Raw genomic sequence first — 21,423 nt, 5'->3', positions numbered from 1 at the left:
GTGACTGAGCAATCTCCATCTTTGGCCTCTGTCTAGGCATGTGCAGTGATCTGTAAACCAAGAAAGGGGGTTCCTTTCAACCTATGTTTGAGATGGCCATGTAGGTACATAAATGAACAAATTTTCCTATTATGAGTTAATAGGATTTGACTTTAGGTAATGTATAAATCATCCTGTGATCCTAAACAGGACTTGACAGGGGCCAGGTGACAAAAAAGCCACTCCCATCCAGAGTATGTAACTTATCTCTTCTGTGAGCCTTCTGTGAAATATCTTCATAGTAGAATCAGGAATGTGTGCTTTCTACAGGCCATATTTCCAGAATGGGGAGATGTTAGGGACAGGAACTAGGGAGGTGTGTTTTCTTGGAAGTGAGGACCTAAGATTTAAATCACAATGAATTTGTGACTGTCTTGAAGGTTTTCAATGGAATTGGTAGCAACTGCTGTCCACCATAGCAACAAAAGAAAGCGAATGTGATCTTAGGCTGTATGATGTCCAGGACTAGGGACATGATCTTTCCCCTTTAGTTGTGATCAGACCCTCTATGGAGTCTTGGAGTCAGTTCTGACGACTGTGGTTTATTAGAAAAGACAGTGATGATGCAGAGAGATTTTGAAGGAGGAAGAGGAAGGACATTCAGGATGATGAAGGAGCTCAAGATCGTGTTTAACATGGAAAAGGCACAACTTGGGGAGACTTGCAAGCAAGCTGTCTTCAAGCATTTCAAAAGCTATCATTTGGAAGCGGGATTGGACTTGTTCCCCTTGGCCCCAGGAGACAGAACTAGGAAAAGGAGATGGTGATTTCAGAGAAGAAAAGTTGACTTAATGATAGGAAATTACTTCCTATTTATTGACCAGAGCTATCCAGAAATCAAATGGACATCCTCAGGAAGTGGTGAGTTATGTCTTCCTGTCAGTCTTCAAGTCAGACTAACAGGAATATTGTAGAAGGAATTCTTGTTCTCTTGTCTAGGTTGTTCATTTGGACTGGGTGGCTCCTGAAATGCCTTCTAGCTCTGAGACGCTGGGATTTTATATAATTTTGTAATTTTTGGAAGGTTCTCCCTCATACTATACCAAAATCTCCTTGTCTAAAATTTCTTATCAGTTGGTCCTAGTTCTTACCCTTTGGAGAATTTCTGTTTCCTGAAATAACTCTTCCACTTCTAGTCCTTCAGATATTTGAAGAAAGTTATCATGTCTGACTCCATTTCTTCCTAATCTTAAATATCCCTAAGTCAAGTATCAGATTTATTTGTCCTTTCCTGATACAACATGATTTATAAACACCTCATCATCCTGGTCACTCAGTGTTATATTTCAAATAAAAGGCAAATGGATTTCTTCACTGTAAACATAAAAACACATTCCAAACCTATTTCTAAGTCATTTTAAAATATGCTTTTTTGAATTTTCCTTACCACTACGTTTTCTATTTGCATGTCATTTGCATTGCAACTGAAGTATATCTAAAGCAAAAGAAATTATATAGTTCAGAACCTTCAACTCAATATATTTCTTTCAAATTAAACTTAGTAAACAGAATTAAAACTAACCAACTTATCTGCACTAGTACAATGGAAGCCAAAGACAGCTTCTTAAAAGAACTGGTTTCTTAAGAGACCTTAAAAATCAAGAAAATTATATTCAGTTGCAGCACACTGATAGTCAGTATGGCAGGGGATGGCATTTTGGTGTGATGTCTTTTGTGCTAATGAAGTGAGCTTCATGTTCAGCACTGAATGTGGCCATCCTATACTTATGCATGAAGATCATTAGTAGTTTTGAGTGAATACAGGAATAACCTTGATCTTTCTAAGAGAGTCCTCATTGCTTAAGACATGATCTAGATTTTTTAAAAATCAAAACCGTTGGAATGGAATGTAACTATAGTGGAGACTTATGGGGAAAACACAGTGATCTTACTTTATAAAAATGCAAATATAATATTGAAATCCACATATGAATTCCCACATTTTCTTGAAATAGTTAATAGTATTCTCACAAAGGACAAAATAGTGGTATGCTAGTATAACCTAGATTCCCTTCATAAAGTATGTTCAAGATCTTGGATTGTTTCTAAGGCTAATAGAATAGAAAAGTTGTCATTGTGTCCTTTACTTTTAGAATGTAGAAATCATTTGAAATGGATCCTTCTGTCTCCTTAATGTATTTTAGATATTTATGGGTGTGTGGTATTCATCAATAATCTCAAAAAAAAATTTCTTTCCTAGTAACCTTCATGGATTTTTGTGGCTATAGAGCTATTCTTCATAATGTTTTATAGAAAAATGGGATTCTCCTGATTTTAAAAAAAAACTGTTAAATGGAAGATTTTTTTTAAATCAAGCACCATAGTATGTATAATGTATAGAATTTTTCATATATTTAATTCTCATTTAATCAGCTTGAAAAGCTTTTAAATATATTTCCATAAGTCCTATTTGTAGCTGTCAGTAGTGTTTATGGAATATCAACTATTCCATAAATATGTAAGTTTTACTCAAGATGGCCAATGCAGTTTTACCCAAAATGAAAAGTTTTCCACTTTTGGTGACTGCTTTGTAGAGAAAAATAAATCCTTTTCAACAGTAATGTCATTAGTAGCCATTTGCCAATTCATCTGCTTGATCCTACTATCTCTACAGAAAGTATTTAAACTCAATTTTAATTATGGTGTATTGCAGTTTGATTTGCTATGACAAAATATTTCCTTGGAAATGAAAACCAAAGAATTAGAGTGCTTTTAATATCCAATTTCCTAAAGTAAGTTTTCACACCAAACAAAATCGTTTGGAGAGATGAGTCTTTTGACCCCTCATAAATGGAGTAGTTAGCTAAATGCATATACCAAACTTAAAGAGAAACTAAAAACAGTAAATTTGGAAAATTAATTTAAACAAATGTAGCTCTGATCTGTACTGCATTATAACTTTAGTACAAACTATATACACTATTTTTAATTTTCATATACAAAATTTTTTTTGATTCTATAGATCTTTGTATCATCATTTACTGGATATCTGAGTTTCAGTTTTCTATAAAATTCATGTTTTATACATTTCAAACATTTACAAATGAACCAAAATATTTTATTCCACATGTGTAGTAGGCTATTAGAGGTAATGAATATATAGGAACAGGGCCTGGACTTGTGGCTTCGTTGATATAGGGAACTTTCTTTCCCTGCTAATGCTTATCACCATGTAGAGCACTGAAAAATTAGGTCTAGGGCCTTCCAGCTAGTATGTTTCAGAGGTAGGTCTTAAACACAAGTTTATACTTAAGGAATTACTGGTATCAGCACTTGGCTGTTTCAGTGGCCATGTTTTACAACTCTTATCTTTGACTTCTTGAACCTAACTGACCTCATCATTTCTAAAATAGAACCATAATGCAGCTAGCACAAACAGTTGTCACACAGGAACCCTGGCAGTGCAATCAAGTTCCCCAAACTCATCCAGTGGCAGTCCAAAACAAACTATCCAAATCTATCCACTTACTTAAATGCTAACTTAAAGAACAATTGGTAGATAATGATTACATAGTCTGATGAAATCAGTTACTAAAATAAAAATTCATTGGATTGTGGCCATAGTATGTTAAGAATTTAGATAAGATTAATGTGATTGATGTGCCTTAATTAAAATGTGCTTTTACTTTGAACTATTTTTATTTTGCTTACCCATAACTATATAATTTTAGTATAAAAATTATTATAAATGCATTACAAAAATACATTAAAATATATCATTTGTTTTCATTTCCATATATATTTTAGGACCATTCTAAAATGTTTGTGAACTAGTTTAATAATCTTGTGCTTCAAGGCAATAGGAAAAGAGTAGCTCTCAGTAATAGTAGGCAAGGAAAAATCTATTTAGGTTCATACCTTACCACTTAATGCCTAAAATATTGAAATATAGGAGTGGCTTCCAAGTGCCTTCTCCTGCCACAGGTCAAACCACATTTCTAGTATTAGGAGCACCACACTTTAGGAAGGACATTGATAAACTGGAAAGCATCTGGAGCAAGGAAACAGAAAATGCTTGGGGCTTCTAATTCATGCCACAGGAAGATCAACTGAAGGAAAAAAGTAAAGAGAAGGCCAAGAAGGGGGATGAGATAGTTCCCTTCAAGCGCTTGAAAAGTTGTGAGAGGGATAGACTTGTTCAGCTTGACCCCAGAGGTCAGAGTTAGGAGCAATGTGGCAAGTTGCAAAAGAGGAAATTTAGGCTTCATGAAATTATAACTTGTTGCCCAGGACCCTTAACTCTGGCATCTCATGGACCAGGGCCAGCCCTAAATATCAAACCAAAAGATCAGTATCTTTTTAGCTTGTTAGTATATTTTTTGCCATGCAGAGTTCACACTCAAACATCTCAGAATAGATTTTATATGTATCTTTCATGCCTGGATTTTCATAGCTATGGGTAACAGAGTATCCAGCTCCCATATGAGAATTCAAGGTAATGTGCTATTCTATATAGGGCAGCCTTTATTTCACATAGAAAATGCAAAAGATACAAGAGACTCTAAGGAACCAACCAATAGACAAATGTAGATAGAAAACACATAAAGGATTTCTCAGTGGCCCATAAACATTCAACCTGCAGGCAAGTAGGAGGCACAATGGATAGAGTGCTGGACCTGGATTAAAAAAGACCTGAGTGCAAATTTGACCTCAGACACTTTACTAGCTATGTTACCCTAAGCAAGTAATGTAACACTGTATGCCTCAATTTCTTTAACCGTAAAATGAGAAAAATAATAATAATAGCACTGACTTTCCAGGTTTGTTGTGAGGATCAAATGAGATCCTATTAGTAAAGTACTTAGTACAGTACCTGGCAAATAGTAGTTGCTTAATAAATGCTTATTTCTTTCCATGCCAACCAAATCATTCAATCTGAGAAAGCCCCACTCACTGAGATCTAATCAAAAGTTGGTTTTTCTTAAACTGTCACATGGCATTCCCATACCTTAAGGAGAGATATGAACTATCAAAGGATCCCAACAGAGTCACTTTCTAATGAGCTTATCAAAATTATCTACACCAACCCTCCCCACCCTGCTTACTTAAAGAAAAACTTCCTAACAACTCTCTGAAAGTGAAATCACAGTGGTATAGTAGATTTCCTTTCATTGGAAGTCTTGAAACAAAAGCAGGATGACCGTTTGTCAAGTGTTGAGTCAGTAAGCATTTGTTATAGTGGGGCTTCTTTTTCAAGTATTGTCTGAACTTGAGGACCTCTGAAGTTCCTTCCATATGTGAAACTCTGATTCTTTATTGACCACTTATTTATTATGTACTATACTTTGTGCTTGATCTCCAGAGTTAAAATAAGACAAGGTTTTTGCTTTCATAGAGCTTATAGTCTCTTTTAGAAATAAAGAGAAATCAAAAATATCTTTAGGCTATAAGCATAAGTGACTGGTGGTATAATGATGCTAATGACAGAGATAGGGAAGTCAGAAGAATAGATTTAAGAGTATAGTTGATAGATTTAGACTTAGATGAAAATGTCTTTTAGACAGTTGGACGCACATTATGCCAAAAACATTTATGGAAACTAGTAAATGTAAACAAGTTTTCTAATAAATATTTTATATACTTCTAAAATAGAATTGATTCACTTATATTAACAGTATGTTTTATCCCATTACATTTGGAAAAAATTTTAAATTGTTAAAAGTAGAAGCAAGCTTTAATTAAAGTATTAGCCACATTATTTTTAGTACTGTATCCTTTTGTTTTCTGTCTTTAATTTTCTCATTCTACAATATCTATCAGCTGTGTTGGAGGTGTTACAATTATAGCTTATACAAACAAGAAATACAATTATATGTGACCCTGGGCAAGTCACTTAACCCCAATTGCCTCACTAAAAAACATTAAAAGAAAAAGAAATACAATTATAAAAGATAAAGTAGATAACCTTGATTACTTGAAACTGAAAAGCTGGGGGCAGCTAGGTGGCACAATGGATAAAGCACCGGCCCTGGATTCAGGAGGACCTGAGTTCAAATCCAGACTCAGACACTTGACACTTACTAGCTGTGTGACCCTGGGCAAGTCACTTATTGCCCTGCAAAAAAAAGAAAAGAAACTGAAAAACTTTTGCATAGGCAATATTAATTCATCTAGGATAAGCAGGGAAGTAGTTGATAAGGAAAAAAATCTTCATATTAAATTTTTTGACCAAGAGTTTGGCATCCAATATATATTGTGATTTTTTAAATCTAAATGTGTGGTTGCCTTAAATTATAAGCTTTGGCACCAGTCTTTGGGCATTAAGCATTTATTAAAGCATACTAGGTATTAGAAAAAAGAGAACACATGGAGTTCGTCTGTATTAGAGGGTGGGGTGCAAATTCATACTAAAGAGGAATCTTCTAATAGTTGGCGTTTATCTCCCTCCACAAGTCTTTCTTCTTTACTTTGAAAAAGCTCTAGTCTATCTTAATGTCCAAGGGTTGGTTGGTTTGGGTTGGGTTGGGGTTTTTTTTTGTTTGTTTTTTCCACAAATGAATCAGGTTTTATTAATGGGAATAAAATAAACAGCAAAGGTGAAATAAATAAAATCAAAGACAAGGGAATAGCGAAAAAGAAATACTAATAATCCTCCTACCTCTAACCTAAGTCTATACAATCCCCAAACTCCCTTCCAGTTCAGTTAATTCAAAAGAGCAGGGCTCATATGCTAACTCACCACCTGGGGTCCATAGCTTCAATGGAAAACCAGCTTTGCAGCCAGGGCCTGCAGGAATCTTCTGCTCCTGCTGCTCACACCACCAGAAAGAAAGTCACTCTGGAAGAGACTGAGCTCCCCTCAGCAAGTGTTTACTCTCTAATTAACTTGAAGTAGGCTAATCAGAAAAGTCAATCACTTTCACTTAATTCAATCAGTTTAGATTAATCTCCAGGTGGGCCTTTGAGTATCTGCCAAATCCCACTATTTTCTCACAATATAAAATATCTATCAATGTATGTGTAAATATATATGTATATATGTATATATATATATGTTTATATTACTAATAGCCATTCTCATAGTCTATGTGTGTATATCATAAATACACACATATATGTGTGTCCATATGTGTGACAACTATGTGGTCAAAAGATATGAACAAAATTCTCAAAAGAACTGAAAACTATTCACAACTACATGAAAAAATGCTCCAAATAACTAATAATAATTATAATAATAGGAATGCAATTCAAAACAACCCTGAGGTTTCACCTCACACCCTGCAAATTGTCAAAAATATTTTTTTTTTTGCAGGGCAATGGGGGTTAAGTGACTTGCCCAGGGTCACACAGCTAGTAAGTGTCAAGTGTCTGATGCCAGATTTGAACTCAGGTCCTCCTGAATCCAGGGCTGGTGCTTTATCCACTGTGACAACTAACTGCCCCCAAAATAATTTTTAAATGATGATAGTCAATGTTGGAGGGATTGAGGAAAGATAGGCACATTAATAAATTGTTAGCGGAACTGTGAAATGGTACAACCATTTTGGAAAGCAGTTTGGAATTGTGCAGAAAAAGTGACTAAAATGTCCATACTCTTCAAACTAGAGATTCTTTTACTGAGCTTATACTCCAAGGAAGCCATTGATAAGAGGAAAAAAAGACCCCATATACTCTAAAGCATTTATAGCAGCACTTTTTGTGATAGCTAAGAATTGAAAACAAAGTAGATGCTCATTGACTGAGGAATGGCTAAACAAACTGTGATACATGAATTTAATAGAATATTATTGTGCTGTAAGAAATTATTGTGTGTTAGAAACACAGAGAAGCATGGAAAGAGTCTATGTGAACTGATTCAGAATAAAGGAAGCAGAGGCAGGAAAACAATAAGCATAGTAACTACAATAATATAAATGGAAAAAACTACTACAGATCAAAAAAATCAAAAGTGAATTAGCAAAATTATAAAAACTGAAGCAGGACTCAAAGGAAGAGAAATGAGAAGATCCACCCACCCCCTTTGTGGAGGGAGGCGGTCCACACGTGTCACACATTTTTCCCTCTCTAAAAATATTGTCATTTAGGATGGGTCTCTGGGAGAGTGAGGAGAAGGGAATACTTGGGATAACTATGGTGATGTCAGAAATAGAAAATATAAACAAAAACCTTTTTTTTAAAGAAACTAGTATTAAAAAATAAAATAAAGAAACTAGTTTAGACAAAGAGATTTTGACAGTTTATTTTGGACTGGCTGCCTTGTTTGTGTTCTGTTGTATGCATTAGAGAAAGTTCATTACTCCTATTTCTATTGAACACCTTTCTTGGGGTCAGTTGTTTACTGAGCACCCATCTCTTTCCTGGTGGCATTTCATCATATGCTACTGTGTGTATATATATGTTCTTATCTCCCAGACAAGGGGTTAGAGGGCAGAAATAATATACTTTATTTTGTACTTCTGTCTACAGTTGCTACATACAAATGTTTCCTCTGTTTTTCAAATGCAGTACTTGAACTTAAACTGTTAAAAAATTTAAACTCAAGTTTAGTTGGCATTTGCTGTCTTAGCAATTGGATTTTAGATATAAAGAAAATTATTCATTCCATTATATGATTTATTTTTATATTTTATTTATAAGTATTCATTCTCATGCATTTTATTTCCTAAATTTTGTTTGTGTCAATATCAGATGAATAAATTTCATTTTCTAAAGCATGAATGTTCAGATTTAACAATTTTCTCTGTGGGTTTATTTGTTCTTTCAGGCTTATTATATTACGCAGGACATGGCTATGAAAACTATGGGAACAGTTTTATGGTTCCTGTAGATGCTCCAAATCCATACAGGTCTGCAAATTGCTTGTGTGTGCAAAGTATACTTAAATTAATGCAAGAAAAAGAGACAGGACTCAATGTGTTCTTGTTGGATATGTGTCGGAAAAGGTAAATAAAGTTTTTGTTCTTTGTTAAACAGTGAGTTTATTCTAATTAGTCTCTGAGGATTAAATCTACAAAAATCAGAATGATTGACATTAAATAAAATGAGAAGGCAATTCTTATTTAAATAAATATCATTACATCTCTGCTGGAGACTAAAAATAGAAACTATGTGTGTGTGTGTCTATAATAAAAGTTTATCTTTTATTTAGCATGTACCAGAATTCAAGCAAAAGCCACTTCAGTTCATGGATTTTAGATCATTAATTTACTTTATTTAGGAAGAAATTGTGTTTCATCAAAAACTTTATTTTCATTGTATCTAGTTATCTTATTCCCCATACATATGATATACAAGGGATAAAAGAATTGAGCCTCTAGATGACATGCTAGTATCATTATAATGCATGATGGATTTAGAGCTAGGCCCAGAGTCAGGAAGACCTAGGTTCAGATCCTGCTCCTGAAACTGACTATACACATTGAGCACACCACTGGACTTCTCTGACCTGTTTCCTGCCTGTAAAATGAGAAATGAGAATGATGCCTGTAATACCTACCCCATGTGGTTGTGCTACTTGGTTGAGAAATTCTCTGAAAACTTTCGTTAAACTCAAAAAAGGGCAGCGGGGAAGGGGGAGTTGACATGACACTAAACCATACATAAGGATCCCTACACGTGGGGGCACATTGTTTTAGAAAATCACATATTAACATTATGTTCTCGTGTTTTTATTTATTTTGTCAAATATTTCCTGTTTACATTTTAATCTGATCCCAGCACCTGTTCAGGTTTGTCACCTCTACATTAAAGCACTATACTGTACAAAGTTCAGATGTCATTACACTATCATAGATTCCACTGTTGGGAAAACCTTGGGAATGGACATGATAATTTAATTGTTAGCCAGTGATTTAGATCAAAGGAGACCTTTGATAAAACATCTTAACTGTGGCCTCACCTCAGAGATGAGCTGTTCTCTTATCATATCCATACAAGACTGCTAAAGCCCCATACATTTACTCTTATAGGATCATAGTTTGAAAGGGGCCACTGAGATCATCTCTTAGGAATGAACCCTGGATTTGGAGTCAGGTCCCACCCTGTCAATACCACTTTAAGCTTCTGCCACCTCATTTATGAAATGAGGATAATAACATTTGCAACATTTTCCTCACCAGCTTGTGAAGTAAGCACTTTGCAAAACTTAAAGTGTTTATATGAATGTATTATCATTATTAAGCACTTACTATGTTGCAAAGCCCTGTGCTATGAAGTTAGAGATGCAGAAACAAAAAGAAAGTTCTTCCCCACAAGGAGCATACATTCTCCTGAGAGTCCTTAGATTTAAAGCTCAAAGGGATGGGTTTTTTAAATTTTTTATATTATGCAAGTTCAAAATCATTGCCTATTTCTTGTTTTACTCCTTTAGTCTTTTTTAAAAGGAGGGATGTGCAGTCTGGCAAATTTGCTTTCTGGATGTTCCTGGCTCCATCTCCTATCAGTTAAACTAGGATTCAGTATCTTTCAGTGCTTCCTTGGAAGATGTAACTCCCTACTCTCCTCCACTTCCCCCACAATTCCAAAAATTGCTTTCTTTTATTAAAGAATCTTAATTTATTTGAGTGCTGTTGCCTTTGGTTTTATCTTAAACTTTCTAATCACCCTGGTTAACATCCTTGAAGTTATCCTTCTTTCTCAATTCCCTCATGTCAATTCCCGAGTCTGTTCAGTTCTGTCTCTACAATATCTCTTACATCTGCCACCTTCTATCTCTTGTGATTCGGCCCCTTACAACATCTTACCTAGACTCCTCCAGTGTCCCCTCTCTAATCCGCATAGCTGACAAATTGATGTTGAGGCTTACTTACTTCAAGGCACAGCTCAGGCATAACTTCATACTTGAAGCTTTATCTGATACCCCAAGTTATTAACATTCCCATCCTTTTAATAATTTCTGTATGCCTCCTATTTATTTGCATTATGTGTTCCCTAGTGTAATTCAAGTTCCCAGAGGGCAGGAACTGTATTTTTTTATTTTTCTCTCTGCAGTGCCTTGCTTATAATAAATTTTAATCAATTTTGTTGAATTAGGAAATTCATAAAGAATAATGAACCCCCTTTCCCAATTGTCTTCAAAATGTCTCCAGATCCACCTTTTTTGTCCTCCAGCCAGCCGCCCTGCCATCATCACCACCACCATTCTCATTCAAGTGGCTGCCAGCCTCAAATTTTTTGATGACTTCATGTGTAAGGTCTCCATCCACACTTCCCATTCAATCTAACCCAAACTTCTTGTAATCTCAGATCACTGTAAAAACTAATCTTAAGCTTTTACTTTCCAAATTTTGGTTGTCCAAGAAAGTATCTTCCATTTATAACACTTGTCATAGAAATAATTGTTCTCTACAACCTAAGTTCATGAAACCAGTCATCATGGCTAAGTAGATTTTTACCTACATTCACAAGTCATGAATTGTAGTTATTTCCACTTAATGGAAATAGTTCTTGATAGTGATTGGGTACTGGAGATGGAGCTCATATCAATGCTTTATAGTGATTGAATGACTCAGATTTCCTGATTCCAATTCCACTGACTTCTGTTTGTTAATCAAACTTTTCTTTTTTGACATAGTTGATACAGATATTTGCACATGGTTCATACTTTTTGCAAACTAGCCTGATGCTAATCAGATCCATTTTTATTTTGTTATATTTTTGTTTAAATGTCTAGCAACAGGGCCATAGGTCATAGAATTTAGAGCTTGAAAAGGAGATAACCTGGCCCACCACCCTCATGTTACAGATAAGGAAACTAAGGCCCAGAAAGGTGAAATACAGAGCTTCAAGCCTCAGTCTTCTTAATCCAAATTCATTTGTTCTTTCCACTATGCTTTGTTAATTGTCTTTTAGTTCCCTTCAGATTGTAGTTTATCTTTTGATAGAGAACTAAGAGAAATACAAACTGGCTCCCAAGTGCCCTTTTAAGATGCTGGAAGCTGTTGGGTCCAGGAAATTGCCACATCCTCTGTTCTTGTTCCCCCTTCCCAAGGGGATTATCTATTGATCCTTAGTCAATAGATAGCAACCACTATTTATCATCTCCCAGTTATACGTCTTTTCTGATAGAAGGAAAGGAAAAGGGGGCAGCTAGGTGGTGCAGTGGATAGAGCACTGGCCCTGGATTCAAAAGGACATGAGTTCAAATCCGACCTCAGACACTTAACACTTACTAGCTGTGTGACCCTGGGCAAGTCACTTAACCCCAAATGCCTCAGAAAAAAAAAAAAGAAAGAAAGGAAAATGTTGCTAACTCTGTTTCTCTTCTCACCTGCCTATAAATTGTCCCTCACTTTTTTGTGCGGGTAAAAGAAATGCTGAATGAAGGGAGGAAAGGGGATGTAGTCATCAGATAAAGTCATTTGAGAACCACTATTCTAACCTATTTGTGGATCTTTTTAACTCAATAAATATATATTAAGTACAAAATCATCATAGAATAGTTTTTATTAACATTGTTTTCGCCATTTTAAGATATTTTTCCCATTTCATTTTCATATATGTTGCTTTTATCCTAGAAATGACTATGATGACACCATTCCAATCTTGGATGCCCTGAGAGTCACTGCCAATATTGTTTTTGGATATGCAACGTAAGAAAGCTTAATGTGTCTTTCAAAAATGTCTTATTTTATAAAACTGACTCTTAATGCATTTAATCTTTGACTTCCCTATTTATAACCTTTAAGAGTTCCTTTAGTAATGATCTCTTTTCTTTGATTAAAAGCTTAGAGATTTGCAGATTTGTTACAACTATATTTGCCCCTTAGTTTCCCCTTATAGTGAAATTCATCCAGCAATGTTATACTACTTTTCTGAATAGGAACTTCAAACCCAAGAAGGCATGTTGTTTATATGTACTTTCCCAAGCAGAAGTGGGAAAAGTAAGTCCATCAATAATTAGGAAAACTTGGATATGAGGGCGATCTGGCTGTGACATCTCTCACCCCATTGATCGCTAGGGTTGATTTAGCTGATCTGGCTGGCTAGGCGGGTGTCCCCTTCCTCCCTCACCACTCCATGTGCATCCTTCCCAAAGCTGCATGCTCAGTCGAAAAGGATGACCTTCCCTGATAGAGACAGTACCGTTCTTCAGTCAAGGGTGTACAAGTAGCTGCACTCCCCTGCTAGAACAGACTTCCAAGGTCCATTTAATAATCAGGAAAACCTCTTTATTTTGTAACGAATATTTGGTTCTTATTACTATTTTGAAGATGCCAAGGAGCAGAAGCTTTTGAAATTCAACATTCTGGATTAGCAAATGGAATCTTCATGAAGTTCTTAAAAGATCGGTTGTTAGAAGACAAGAAAATTACTGTCTTACTGGATGAAGTTGCAGAAGGTAAAAGTGAAAATTAAGGGGAAGCTACTCTTCCAAGTCCCTGTTTTTAGATTTCTCCTTTATCTATACTTGGGATTAGAGTTTAGAGATAGGGTTTATTATATAATTTCTCTTGATATACATATTACTCTATAGTTCTCTGATTCCTCTCTCTCTCTCTCTCTCTCTCTCTCTCTCTCTCTCTCTCTCTCTCTCATCTCTCTCTCTCTCTCTCTCTATATATATATATATATATATATATATATATATATATATATATATATATATATATCTTATCTCCAAACTTCATGCCTTTTCATTATTGTTAAGTAATTTTTCAGTTGTGTTCAATTCTTCATGACCCCATTGAGGGTTTTCTTGATAAAGATACTGTGGTGATTTGCCATTTCCTTCTGTAGCTCATTTTCTAGATGAGGAAACAGGCAAACAGGGTTAAATGACTTGCCCAGGGTCCCACAGCTAGTAAGTATCTGAGGACAGATTTGAACTCATGAAGACAAGTCTTTCTGGCTCCAAAACCAGTGCTCTATCCACTGTTCCACCTAATTGCCTTTTCACTAACTGTCTCTCATATCTGGAATGCTCTCCCTTCTCATCTCTGCTACCTGGCTTTCCTGGGTTTCTTCCAAGATTCAGCTCCAATCACACCTTCTGCAGGACACCTCTCCCAGTCCCCACCACTGTGAGTGTTTTCCTTCTGAGATTATCTTCCGTTTACTCAGTAAAGAGTTGTTTGAATACGTTATCCCCTATAAGAATATGAGCTCTTTGAAGACAGAGGCTGTTTCCTCAATCTTCTCAATAAAATAAGGAGACTAAACCATATGATTTCTAAGTTTTAGGGGTCAGGAAAGTTTTCATAACTATACCGTGAGGAAAAGATTGGTGCCATGTATATAAAGCATTTTGTTTTTCTTTTTTTCATTGGGGGATGGGGGGAGTGACAAGTAGAAGGAAGTTAGAAATAGGGTTTCTCCCCAAAATAAGATGAAAATATAAAGAAGTCCAGAAAGAATCACAGACTAGCAGGAGAGCTTTGAAAGTTACATGTTGAATTTATTATATACTTTAAAAAGAGTAGACATTTGAAGTTTTATATATAATCTTCTTTTATCCTACAGTGTATATAGAAATGCTCTTTTTTAGCATTTATTGAGTTCAGATTTTTTAGTTGAAAGAAAGATTTTTTTAAAAAAAGAAAGGATAAAAAGAATGCAATGGAATACTACTGTGTCTTAAGAAATGATTAATATGAAGTATTCAAAGATGCATGGGAATACTTAGGAACTGATGCACAATAATATAAGAAAAAAGACACAATGGCTATAACTGTGTAAATGGACTGAACACAAAAATGGAACTGAATATTGAATAATTATAACGACCAAGATTGGTCCTAGAAAAGAGATAAGAAAATTTCTTTCCTTCTTGGCAGAGGTGAAGAACTGTAGGTGTAGAATGTCACATATACTGTCAGACTCAGTTGGTTTGTGGATTAATTATATTAAACTGCTTCTTCCTCTCCTTTTTTATTTCTAAAAACAGAATTCTCTTTCACAAGGGAGGGCCCATTTGTTAAAGGGTAGGAGTTCAGAAATAACATTAAAAAGAAAAGATATCAATTTAAAAAATTAAAGGGCTTCTAGTTTTCTCAGTTATAACTGTACACTTTATCTTTGAACAAACAGAACATCTTTTTTCTTAGACCAACAAGAAGACTTACAGAAGTATTTTGTGTATACTTCATCTCCCCTAAGAATTGCAACATTTTTTTTAAAAGCTTATCCAGCTTTTAGAAATTTGGACAACTTTCTTTACCATTGTGACCTTTTGAAATTCCTTTGAACCTGCTAATTTTGTTTCTTTACATATTCTAGATTAAGAATCATGTTTCAATCTGCTCAGATTGCTTTACTAAATTTATCAATAATATAGAATATAACATTTTAATAATTTAAAAGGAAAAGATAGAGTAATACTGTGGTTCTTATTTAGTGAACTGAATAATGCAATGGAATTCATATGCTTCAAAGTAGATCATGGTGTATTTAAATCAATGATCAGCACTTTATACAAAATTAACTAATTAGCAATGTTAATTGATTCCTTCAAAAAATTATATTGAATTTTGGGTTTGGAAACAATTCTGAGAAGTAAACCTACGTCTTTAATGGTCCTCTTCAAGAATGAAAGACAAACAACATCAACAATCTTGAGCTAAGATCAGAATAAAAAATAAATTTTAAAATATTGATCATCACTTGGCCATTCCCACCCAACTCCCATATAATCAGCCTGGAGAAAGAGAGAGATGTATAGGAAAATAATTTATAGAAATTAGAGTAAGGTAATTGAAAGCAGGAAAAATAAATATATTGATATGATAATTATGTTAGTAAGAGAAATCATTGTCTGAATCCTATATGTATGTTGCATATTATATATGTATATATGTATATATAAATATATCATCTTCTTAGATATGGGAAAATGTCACCTAACCAAAGGCAAACAAGCTTTAGAGATTCGAAGCAGTTTATCTGAAAAGAGGGCGCTTACTGATCCCATACAACAAACATTATGTTCTCCAGAATCATTGGTGCGAAATTTACAATGGGCCAAGGCACATGGTACAGTAAATTTTATTTTGTAAGATCTTTATAGAAATGTATTAATGTGACAATATAGTTTTTCCTCAATTATTATTTCTTCCAATTTTATTATAAAAGTACTTTAGCCTTAATAGTGAACACAGAATTGAGTCAGGTTCTAAATCCCAATTTGCTTCTAATTTCAGTATGATGTTGAACAAAGAGAATAACCCCATAAATAGAATGAATATGTTGTAATTATTGTTTAATATGACCAAGTCTTCATATTGAGGAAATAATTAGCAGGCTAATGCATTAGTTAGATTCTTCTCCATCTATACTTTATCCTATTTCATTCTATGTTGGCAGTATTCTAAGATTTGGTTGAAGAAGCTAAAACAGTTTTGGACACTTAAAAGTGTCTGTACAATATATAAATCTATTATAATGGATAATTGGGATTTAACTGTATTTGTTGAATACCCTTAACATGCTGTAACTGAATATAATAGTCTTAAGTAAGACTTAGAGCTCTTGTTAATCAATCAATTAATATACATTTAAAATGTAAAATGCCATATAAATACTGTAGCTATGTCCACATGAAAAGTGGACATTGGGTGATTTAACAAACAACTGAATCATTAAAAAGTATCAAAACATATAATGTGAATCATTGAACATTAATTCAACAAATATTCTTGAACATCTTACATGTCAGCCACTGTAAGAGACAGAAAGACAATCAAACATGGTCCCTCCCACCAGGGAAGTTTAATCTGAGTACCCTAAAGTGTAATAGATGAAGCATGTGTGTTTTGTATTGTCTAGAAATTTTATCAAGGCTCTTTTACTTTAACTCTTTAAATAAATAATAGCTTACACATATATGTATATAACATTTTTTTAGAACTTCCGGAAAGTATGTGTCTTGATTTTAAATCTGGTGTTCAGATTCAGTTAGGATTTGCAGCTGAGTTTTCCAATGTCATGATAATCTACACAAGAATAGTATACAAACCACCTGAAATAATGATGTGTGAAGCCTACGTTACAGATTTCCCATTTGTAAGTTACTTATTTTTCTTATTTTTTATATTATTCATTTATTGAAAAGTAAGATGCTTCTAATCTGATAACAGATACATGATTTTAGAGATAGAAATGTGTCTTACATTATAGATAATATCATAATATTGAAAAATTGATTATAAAGCTGTCTTCTTATTCAGTGTTTTAGAGTATTAAAGAAAAAGAAATTACATTAATTCAAAAAAGGCAGGCTTAAAATATTATTGTGTTCTAAAATGAGGTAATGTGAAAAACAAAATGATATGAAAATGGAAATTACCATGGATTTATATTTTAAACTCTGATGAATCTCATTTAAACTCATATCCCTATGGCCCCTTCTGACTAAATACATTATAATAACATATTAATGACTGGTGCAATGAGAATTAAATACTAATGTCACTTCTAAATATTTAACAGATGAGAAATCTGTTTCACTTTCTAAAGAATTCAACAACCTTTTAAAAATAAAACTACATACCTTTCCATGGTAAATTCACTTTTTCAGGACACTAGAATGCCTTGAATAAAGTACTTACTTAGTCTGGATTAAGGCTGTTATAATTAAGGGTCAACAGGAACTCCATACAGGTGCTATGGGTGTGTAAGAAGATAATCTTAGCACCATTGTTTATTGATTGCATTTTCGTTTTAATGTGCATTAAGTGCCTGCTCTCTGGAAGTCATTCTGCAAGATCTTTTTTATTCTTAGCCCAAAATGCAGACTATTAAAATGCTTAGTGTATAGCTGTCCATGAAAATAAGTTGATGATACTTTAAGTCTTCTCACCCCATTTTTATTATTCAAGTTGTTAATTGAATCTTTGTTTTAAAAATTAACTTAATCAAATAGTTTGGATTTCTAATTCTGATTTTCCATGTACTTTTCTAGCGTATTCTATTAATAGGGTCACAGATTTAGAGCTGGAAAGGTTCTTAGACTCACAAAATCCAAGCCTCCTTTTTGCATTGAGGAAACCATAGTACAGCAAGGTTAAGTCACTTACCCTGGGGAACTCACCTCCTGAGTCTATGTCCAATGCCTGGTCCACAGTGCCATGCTCCCTCTAAACTAGAAGTCTACCTCACACTAGGATTCTCTCAAGATTTTCTATCTGATATAATTGGTTGGTGATTATTATAGATTTGTTTGTTGGTTCTTTCAAATTCTCACAGGATCTAGATGTTGATCCAAAAGATGCAAATAAAGGAACCCCTGAAGAGACTGGCAGCTATTTAGTATCCAAGGATCTTCCCAAGCATTGCCTCTACACTCGACTCAGTTCACTGCAGAAGTTAAAGGTAACCACCATCCTTAAATTTCATAATTAGTGAGGTTGTATTTGAGAATGTGAATCTTTTCTGTCTGAAAATATTTCAGTAGCTAATAGACTAACATTTGCAGACTGAAAATAGCATACTGGGTAAGATGTCTCTGCCCTGTATTCTGTGGCAGTTGCTGCCCTCTGTTGTGTTGGCCTCAAAACTTAGAGCTGTTTAGAAATATTGTTATCATTCCTTTCTTTATGACTAAATTCAGCTTTTAAATATTTTAGCATTCTTTTGTCATTTCCTTGTTGGACAACTTCAAAATAAAGAATAATGAGATGATTTGCCAAAATTTAACAGAAAGGTATTAACAAACTCTGTTTTAGAATTCCCAATACTGTTGTGATCATATTTTTTACTCTTTAACCCTCCTTTTGTGGAGAAATTTTCTCTATGATTAAGTTTGTTAGATACAAGTAGATCACTGCTTAGTTTCAGTGTTTTACTTCAAAATATTTTATATTGATACATATAATTACTCATAGATTCTGCCCATAACCTGTTATGGTTAGTTTTCTTCCCCTCTCTACCTCAATAGATTTTTTCCTACTAAAGTCCCATTCTAAGGTTTCATCATGGCATGGAGCAGTTGATCTTAGATTCTTGGAGGTTAAATGGGCAGAGCAGAAGTTTAGCCAAGTTCTACCAACCTGAAAAGCAGTACTGGTGATGAATTCTACATCTGTGGTGTGAAAACCAGCTTAGCTAAGTTGGGAGAGGCTCATTGTTAGAAGAACGGACCTCCAGAGCTTAATGTTTTTTGGCCACTGTATCTCATGAAAACCCTCTATTGGGGCAGCTAGGTGGCACAGTGGATAAAGCACCGGCCCTGGAGTCAGGAGTACCTGAGTTCAAATCCGGCCTTAGACACTTAACACTTACTAGCTGTGTGACCCTGGGCAAGTCACTTAACCCCAACTGCCTCACTTAAAAAAAAAACAAACAAACATCTATTAAGTCACAGAAAAATTGATTTTAGCATCAATTGACGGAGAGTCTATACTAATACAGTCAAGGTCCTTAAAGTATTAAAGTAAGATACTGGTTTTTATCTTATAACATTTTCAAGCCACTTAGCCACTGAACAATATAGGACATTCACATATTTATGGATGATTTTGTCATTGTTGTTGCTTTAGACATATCTTCCTCCTCTAATAGCTGTGGAGGGCAAGTTTTCTAAATGACGATACACAGAATTCTTTATAACAATTTTAGGAAGATTATTTGAGGGCTTTGTAATTCAGCCTTCTGGTCCCAATAATTGAGATTATACTTTCGCTCCAGAGAATGGACACAAACTGACAATGAGAGCAAATGCAGCACTGGTGCCAGTTTAGGGGGCTTGAAAAAGATTCAGGAAATAGCCAAGAAGAGTTAGGTCATGGTTTTAAAGAGATAGAGTTATGACACCTAGGAAAGGAGATGGGAATGTTTTCATCTTATTTTTATTGATATCTTTTGTTTCCACATCACCTCATTTCCAAATATGTCCTTTCCCTACCCTACCCAGAGAGCCATCTCTTGTAACAATGAATAAAAAAGAGAGAAAAAATTTTCAGCAAAACCATCATGGCAGCTGCATCTGACAGCATATGCAGTATTGAGGAGGAAATGTTTAAGGATGATATTTTTTCACTGTTCAAAACATTTTTTCTTTCCATTTTTAGGAACACCTAATCTTCACAGTATGTTTATCCTATGAATATCCAGGAATGGAAGATACTGTGGAAGAAAGACAGGAAGTGAACGTTGGCAAACCTCTCATTGCTAAATTAGATATCCATCGGGGATTACGAAGGAAGAGCTGCTTTCAAGATTGTTTCATGCCAAATAGTCCTTGCCAGAACCCTACCCCAGCTTCAGTGGCAGCTGAACATTATCATTCTTCTCCAGACTCATTCCATATTGTTTACAATTCAGACCCGGATAACTCAGGTAGTTGTCATTGCAACCAGACTCCAGATACACTTATTTCAAGTCATGGTGCCCAGAATTATTCATCTCCGTTCATGAGGAGTAATGTACCTGTAGAAACAACTGATGAACTGCCATTCACTTTTTCAGACCGGCTCACATTTTCTGAAAAATAGCCATGTTAGTTTATGAAAGTAGCATAACTCCTGGATTCCTGATACTCAGTATTACTTGGGCATGCGCTAAGTATTTGGGGATGTTAAAGAAAAGGTGCTACGAAGGGAAGCTAAGTCTCTTAGCAAACTCAGGATCATCCTCTTTGAAATGTAAATGATGTATAGTTAATTGCAAATATCCTTTTCCTTCACTTTAAGATTTTAAAATAATTTGGTTTGTACTATGTAAATATAGGAATATAATGTATATAGAGAGAAATAAAATTCATTAAATTATGACCATTCCAAAGTAGGAATAATGGAAATGGAAGTTTTACACTGAGACAAGTGCTCTGTAGATAGCATTTTTAGGACATCCTGCTCTTACTGAGATACATTTATCTGTGATCTACGTTTCAATATGTAGCTGTAGAAATATGCTTATTTTGATTATCCTGTGATTTCAAGACTGCCAAAATTACCAATGAATAAAGAGTTTTATATACACATCCTTTATAAAACAGTCTAAAATTTCTGTTTCTTTGGATTGTCTTAAAAAAAAAAGTTGGAGAATACCAAAACTTCACCAATCATGATTTGGGTCAACATAGTAACAATCTGTACAAAAAAATCTAACCATCTGAAGCATCTACTCAACAATATATGCTTTCTTAAGTAATCCATCTAGCTTTGTGAATCTTATATTAGGACTCCAACAGACTTCGATTCCATGTACACATTTTGGGGGGTTTTGGGGTTTTTTTTGTTTGTTTGTTTGTTTGATTTTTTTGGTGAAGCAATTGGGGTTAAGTGACTTGCCCAGGGTCACACAGTTAGTAAGTGTTAAGTGTCTGAGGTCAGATTTGAACTCAGGTCCTCCTGACTCCAGGGCCATTTGGTGCTCTATCCACCGCGCCACCTAGCTGCCCCCTGTTAAGGGTTAAAATTCTAGCTAGTCTGTCTAAAATATCTAATGAGTGGTCGCCAATAAATTATAAGCTTTAGCAAGAGTTAGGCTTTTAAGCATTTATTAAGG

At 34.6% G+C, this 21,423-nt stretch overlaps 1 protein-coding gene across 2 annotated transcripts in view; it reads left to right on the top strand.

Moving 5' to 3' along the window:
• MALT1 (MALT1 paracaspase) overlaps positions 1 to 20,889 on the top strand; it is an 88,606-nt gene extending 67,717 nt beyond the window's left edge. For both annotated transcript variants that reach the window (XM_043976138.1, XM_043976137.1), the window contains 7 exons: positions 8,747 to 8,924; positions 12,498 to 12,572; positions 13,194 to 13,321; positions 15,802 to 15,951; positions 16,823 to 16,980; positions 18,163 to 18,288; positions 19,986 to 20,889. In XM_043976138.1, coding sequence (XP_043832073.1) covers positions 8,747 to 8,924; positions 12,498 to 12,572; positions 13,194 to 13,321; positions 15,802 to 15,951; positions 16,823 to 16,980; positions 18,163 to 18,288; positions 19,986 to 20,408 — 1,238 coding nt within the window. In that variant the 3' untranslated portion in view covers positions 20,409 to 20,889. The remainder of the gene's footprint in view (positions 1 to 8,746; positions 8,925 to 12,497; positions 12,573 to 13,193; positions 13,322 to 15,801; positions 15,952 to 16,822; positions 16,981 to 18,162; positions 18,289 to 19,985) is intronic.
• Positions 20,890 to 21,423: the final 534 nt, after the last annotated feature.

The sequence above is a fragment of the Dromiciops gliroides genome, chromosome 1, assembly GCF_019393635.1.
Source record: "Dromiciops gliroides isolate mDroGli1 chromosome 1, mDroGli1.pri, whole genome shotgun sequence".
In the NCBI taxonomy this organism is placed as follows: Eukaryota; Metazoa; Chordata; class Mammalia; order Microbiotheria; family Microbiotheriidae; genus Dromiciops; species Dromiciops gliroides.
The sequence above is the reverse complement of the archived record's forward strand: the minus strand, read 5'-3'. Positions and strand labels throughout refer to the sequence as shown.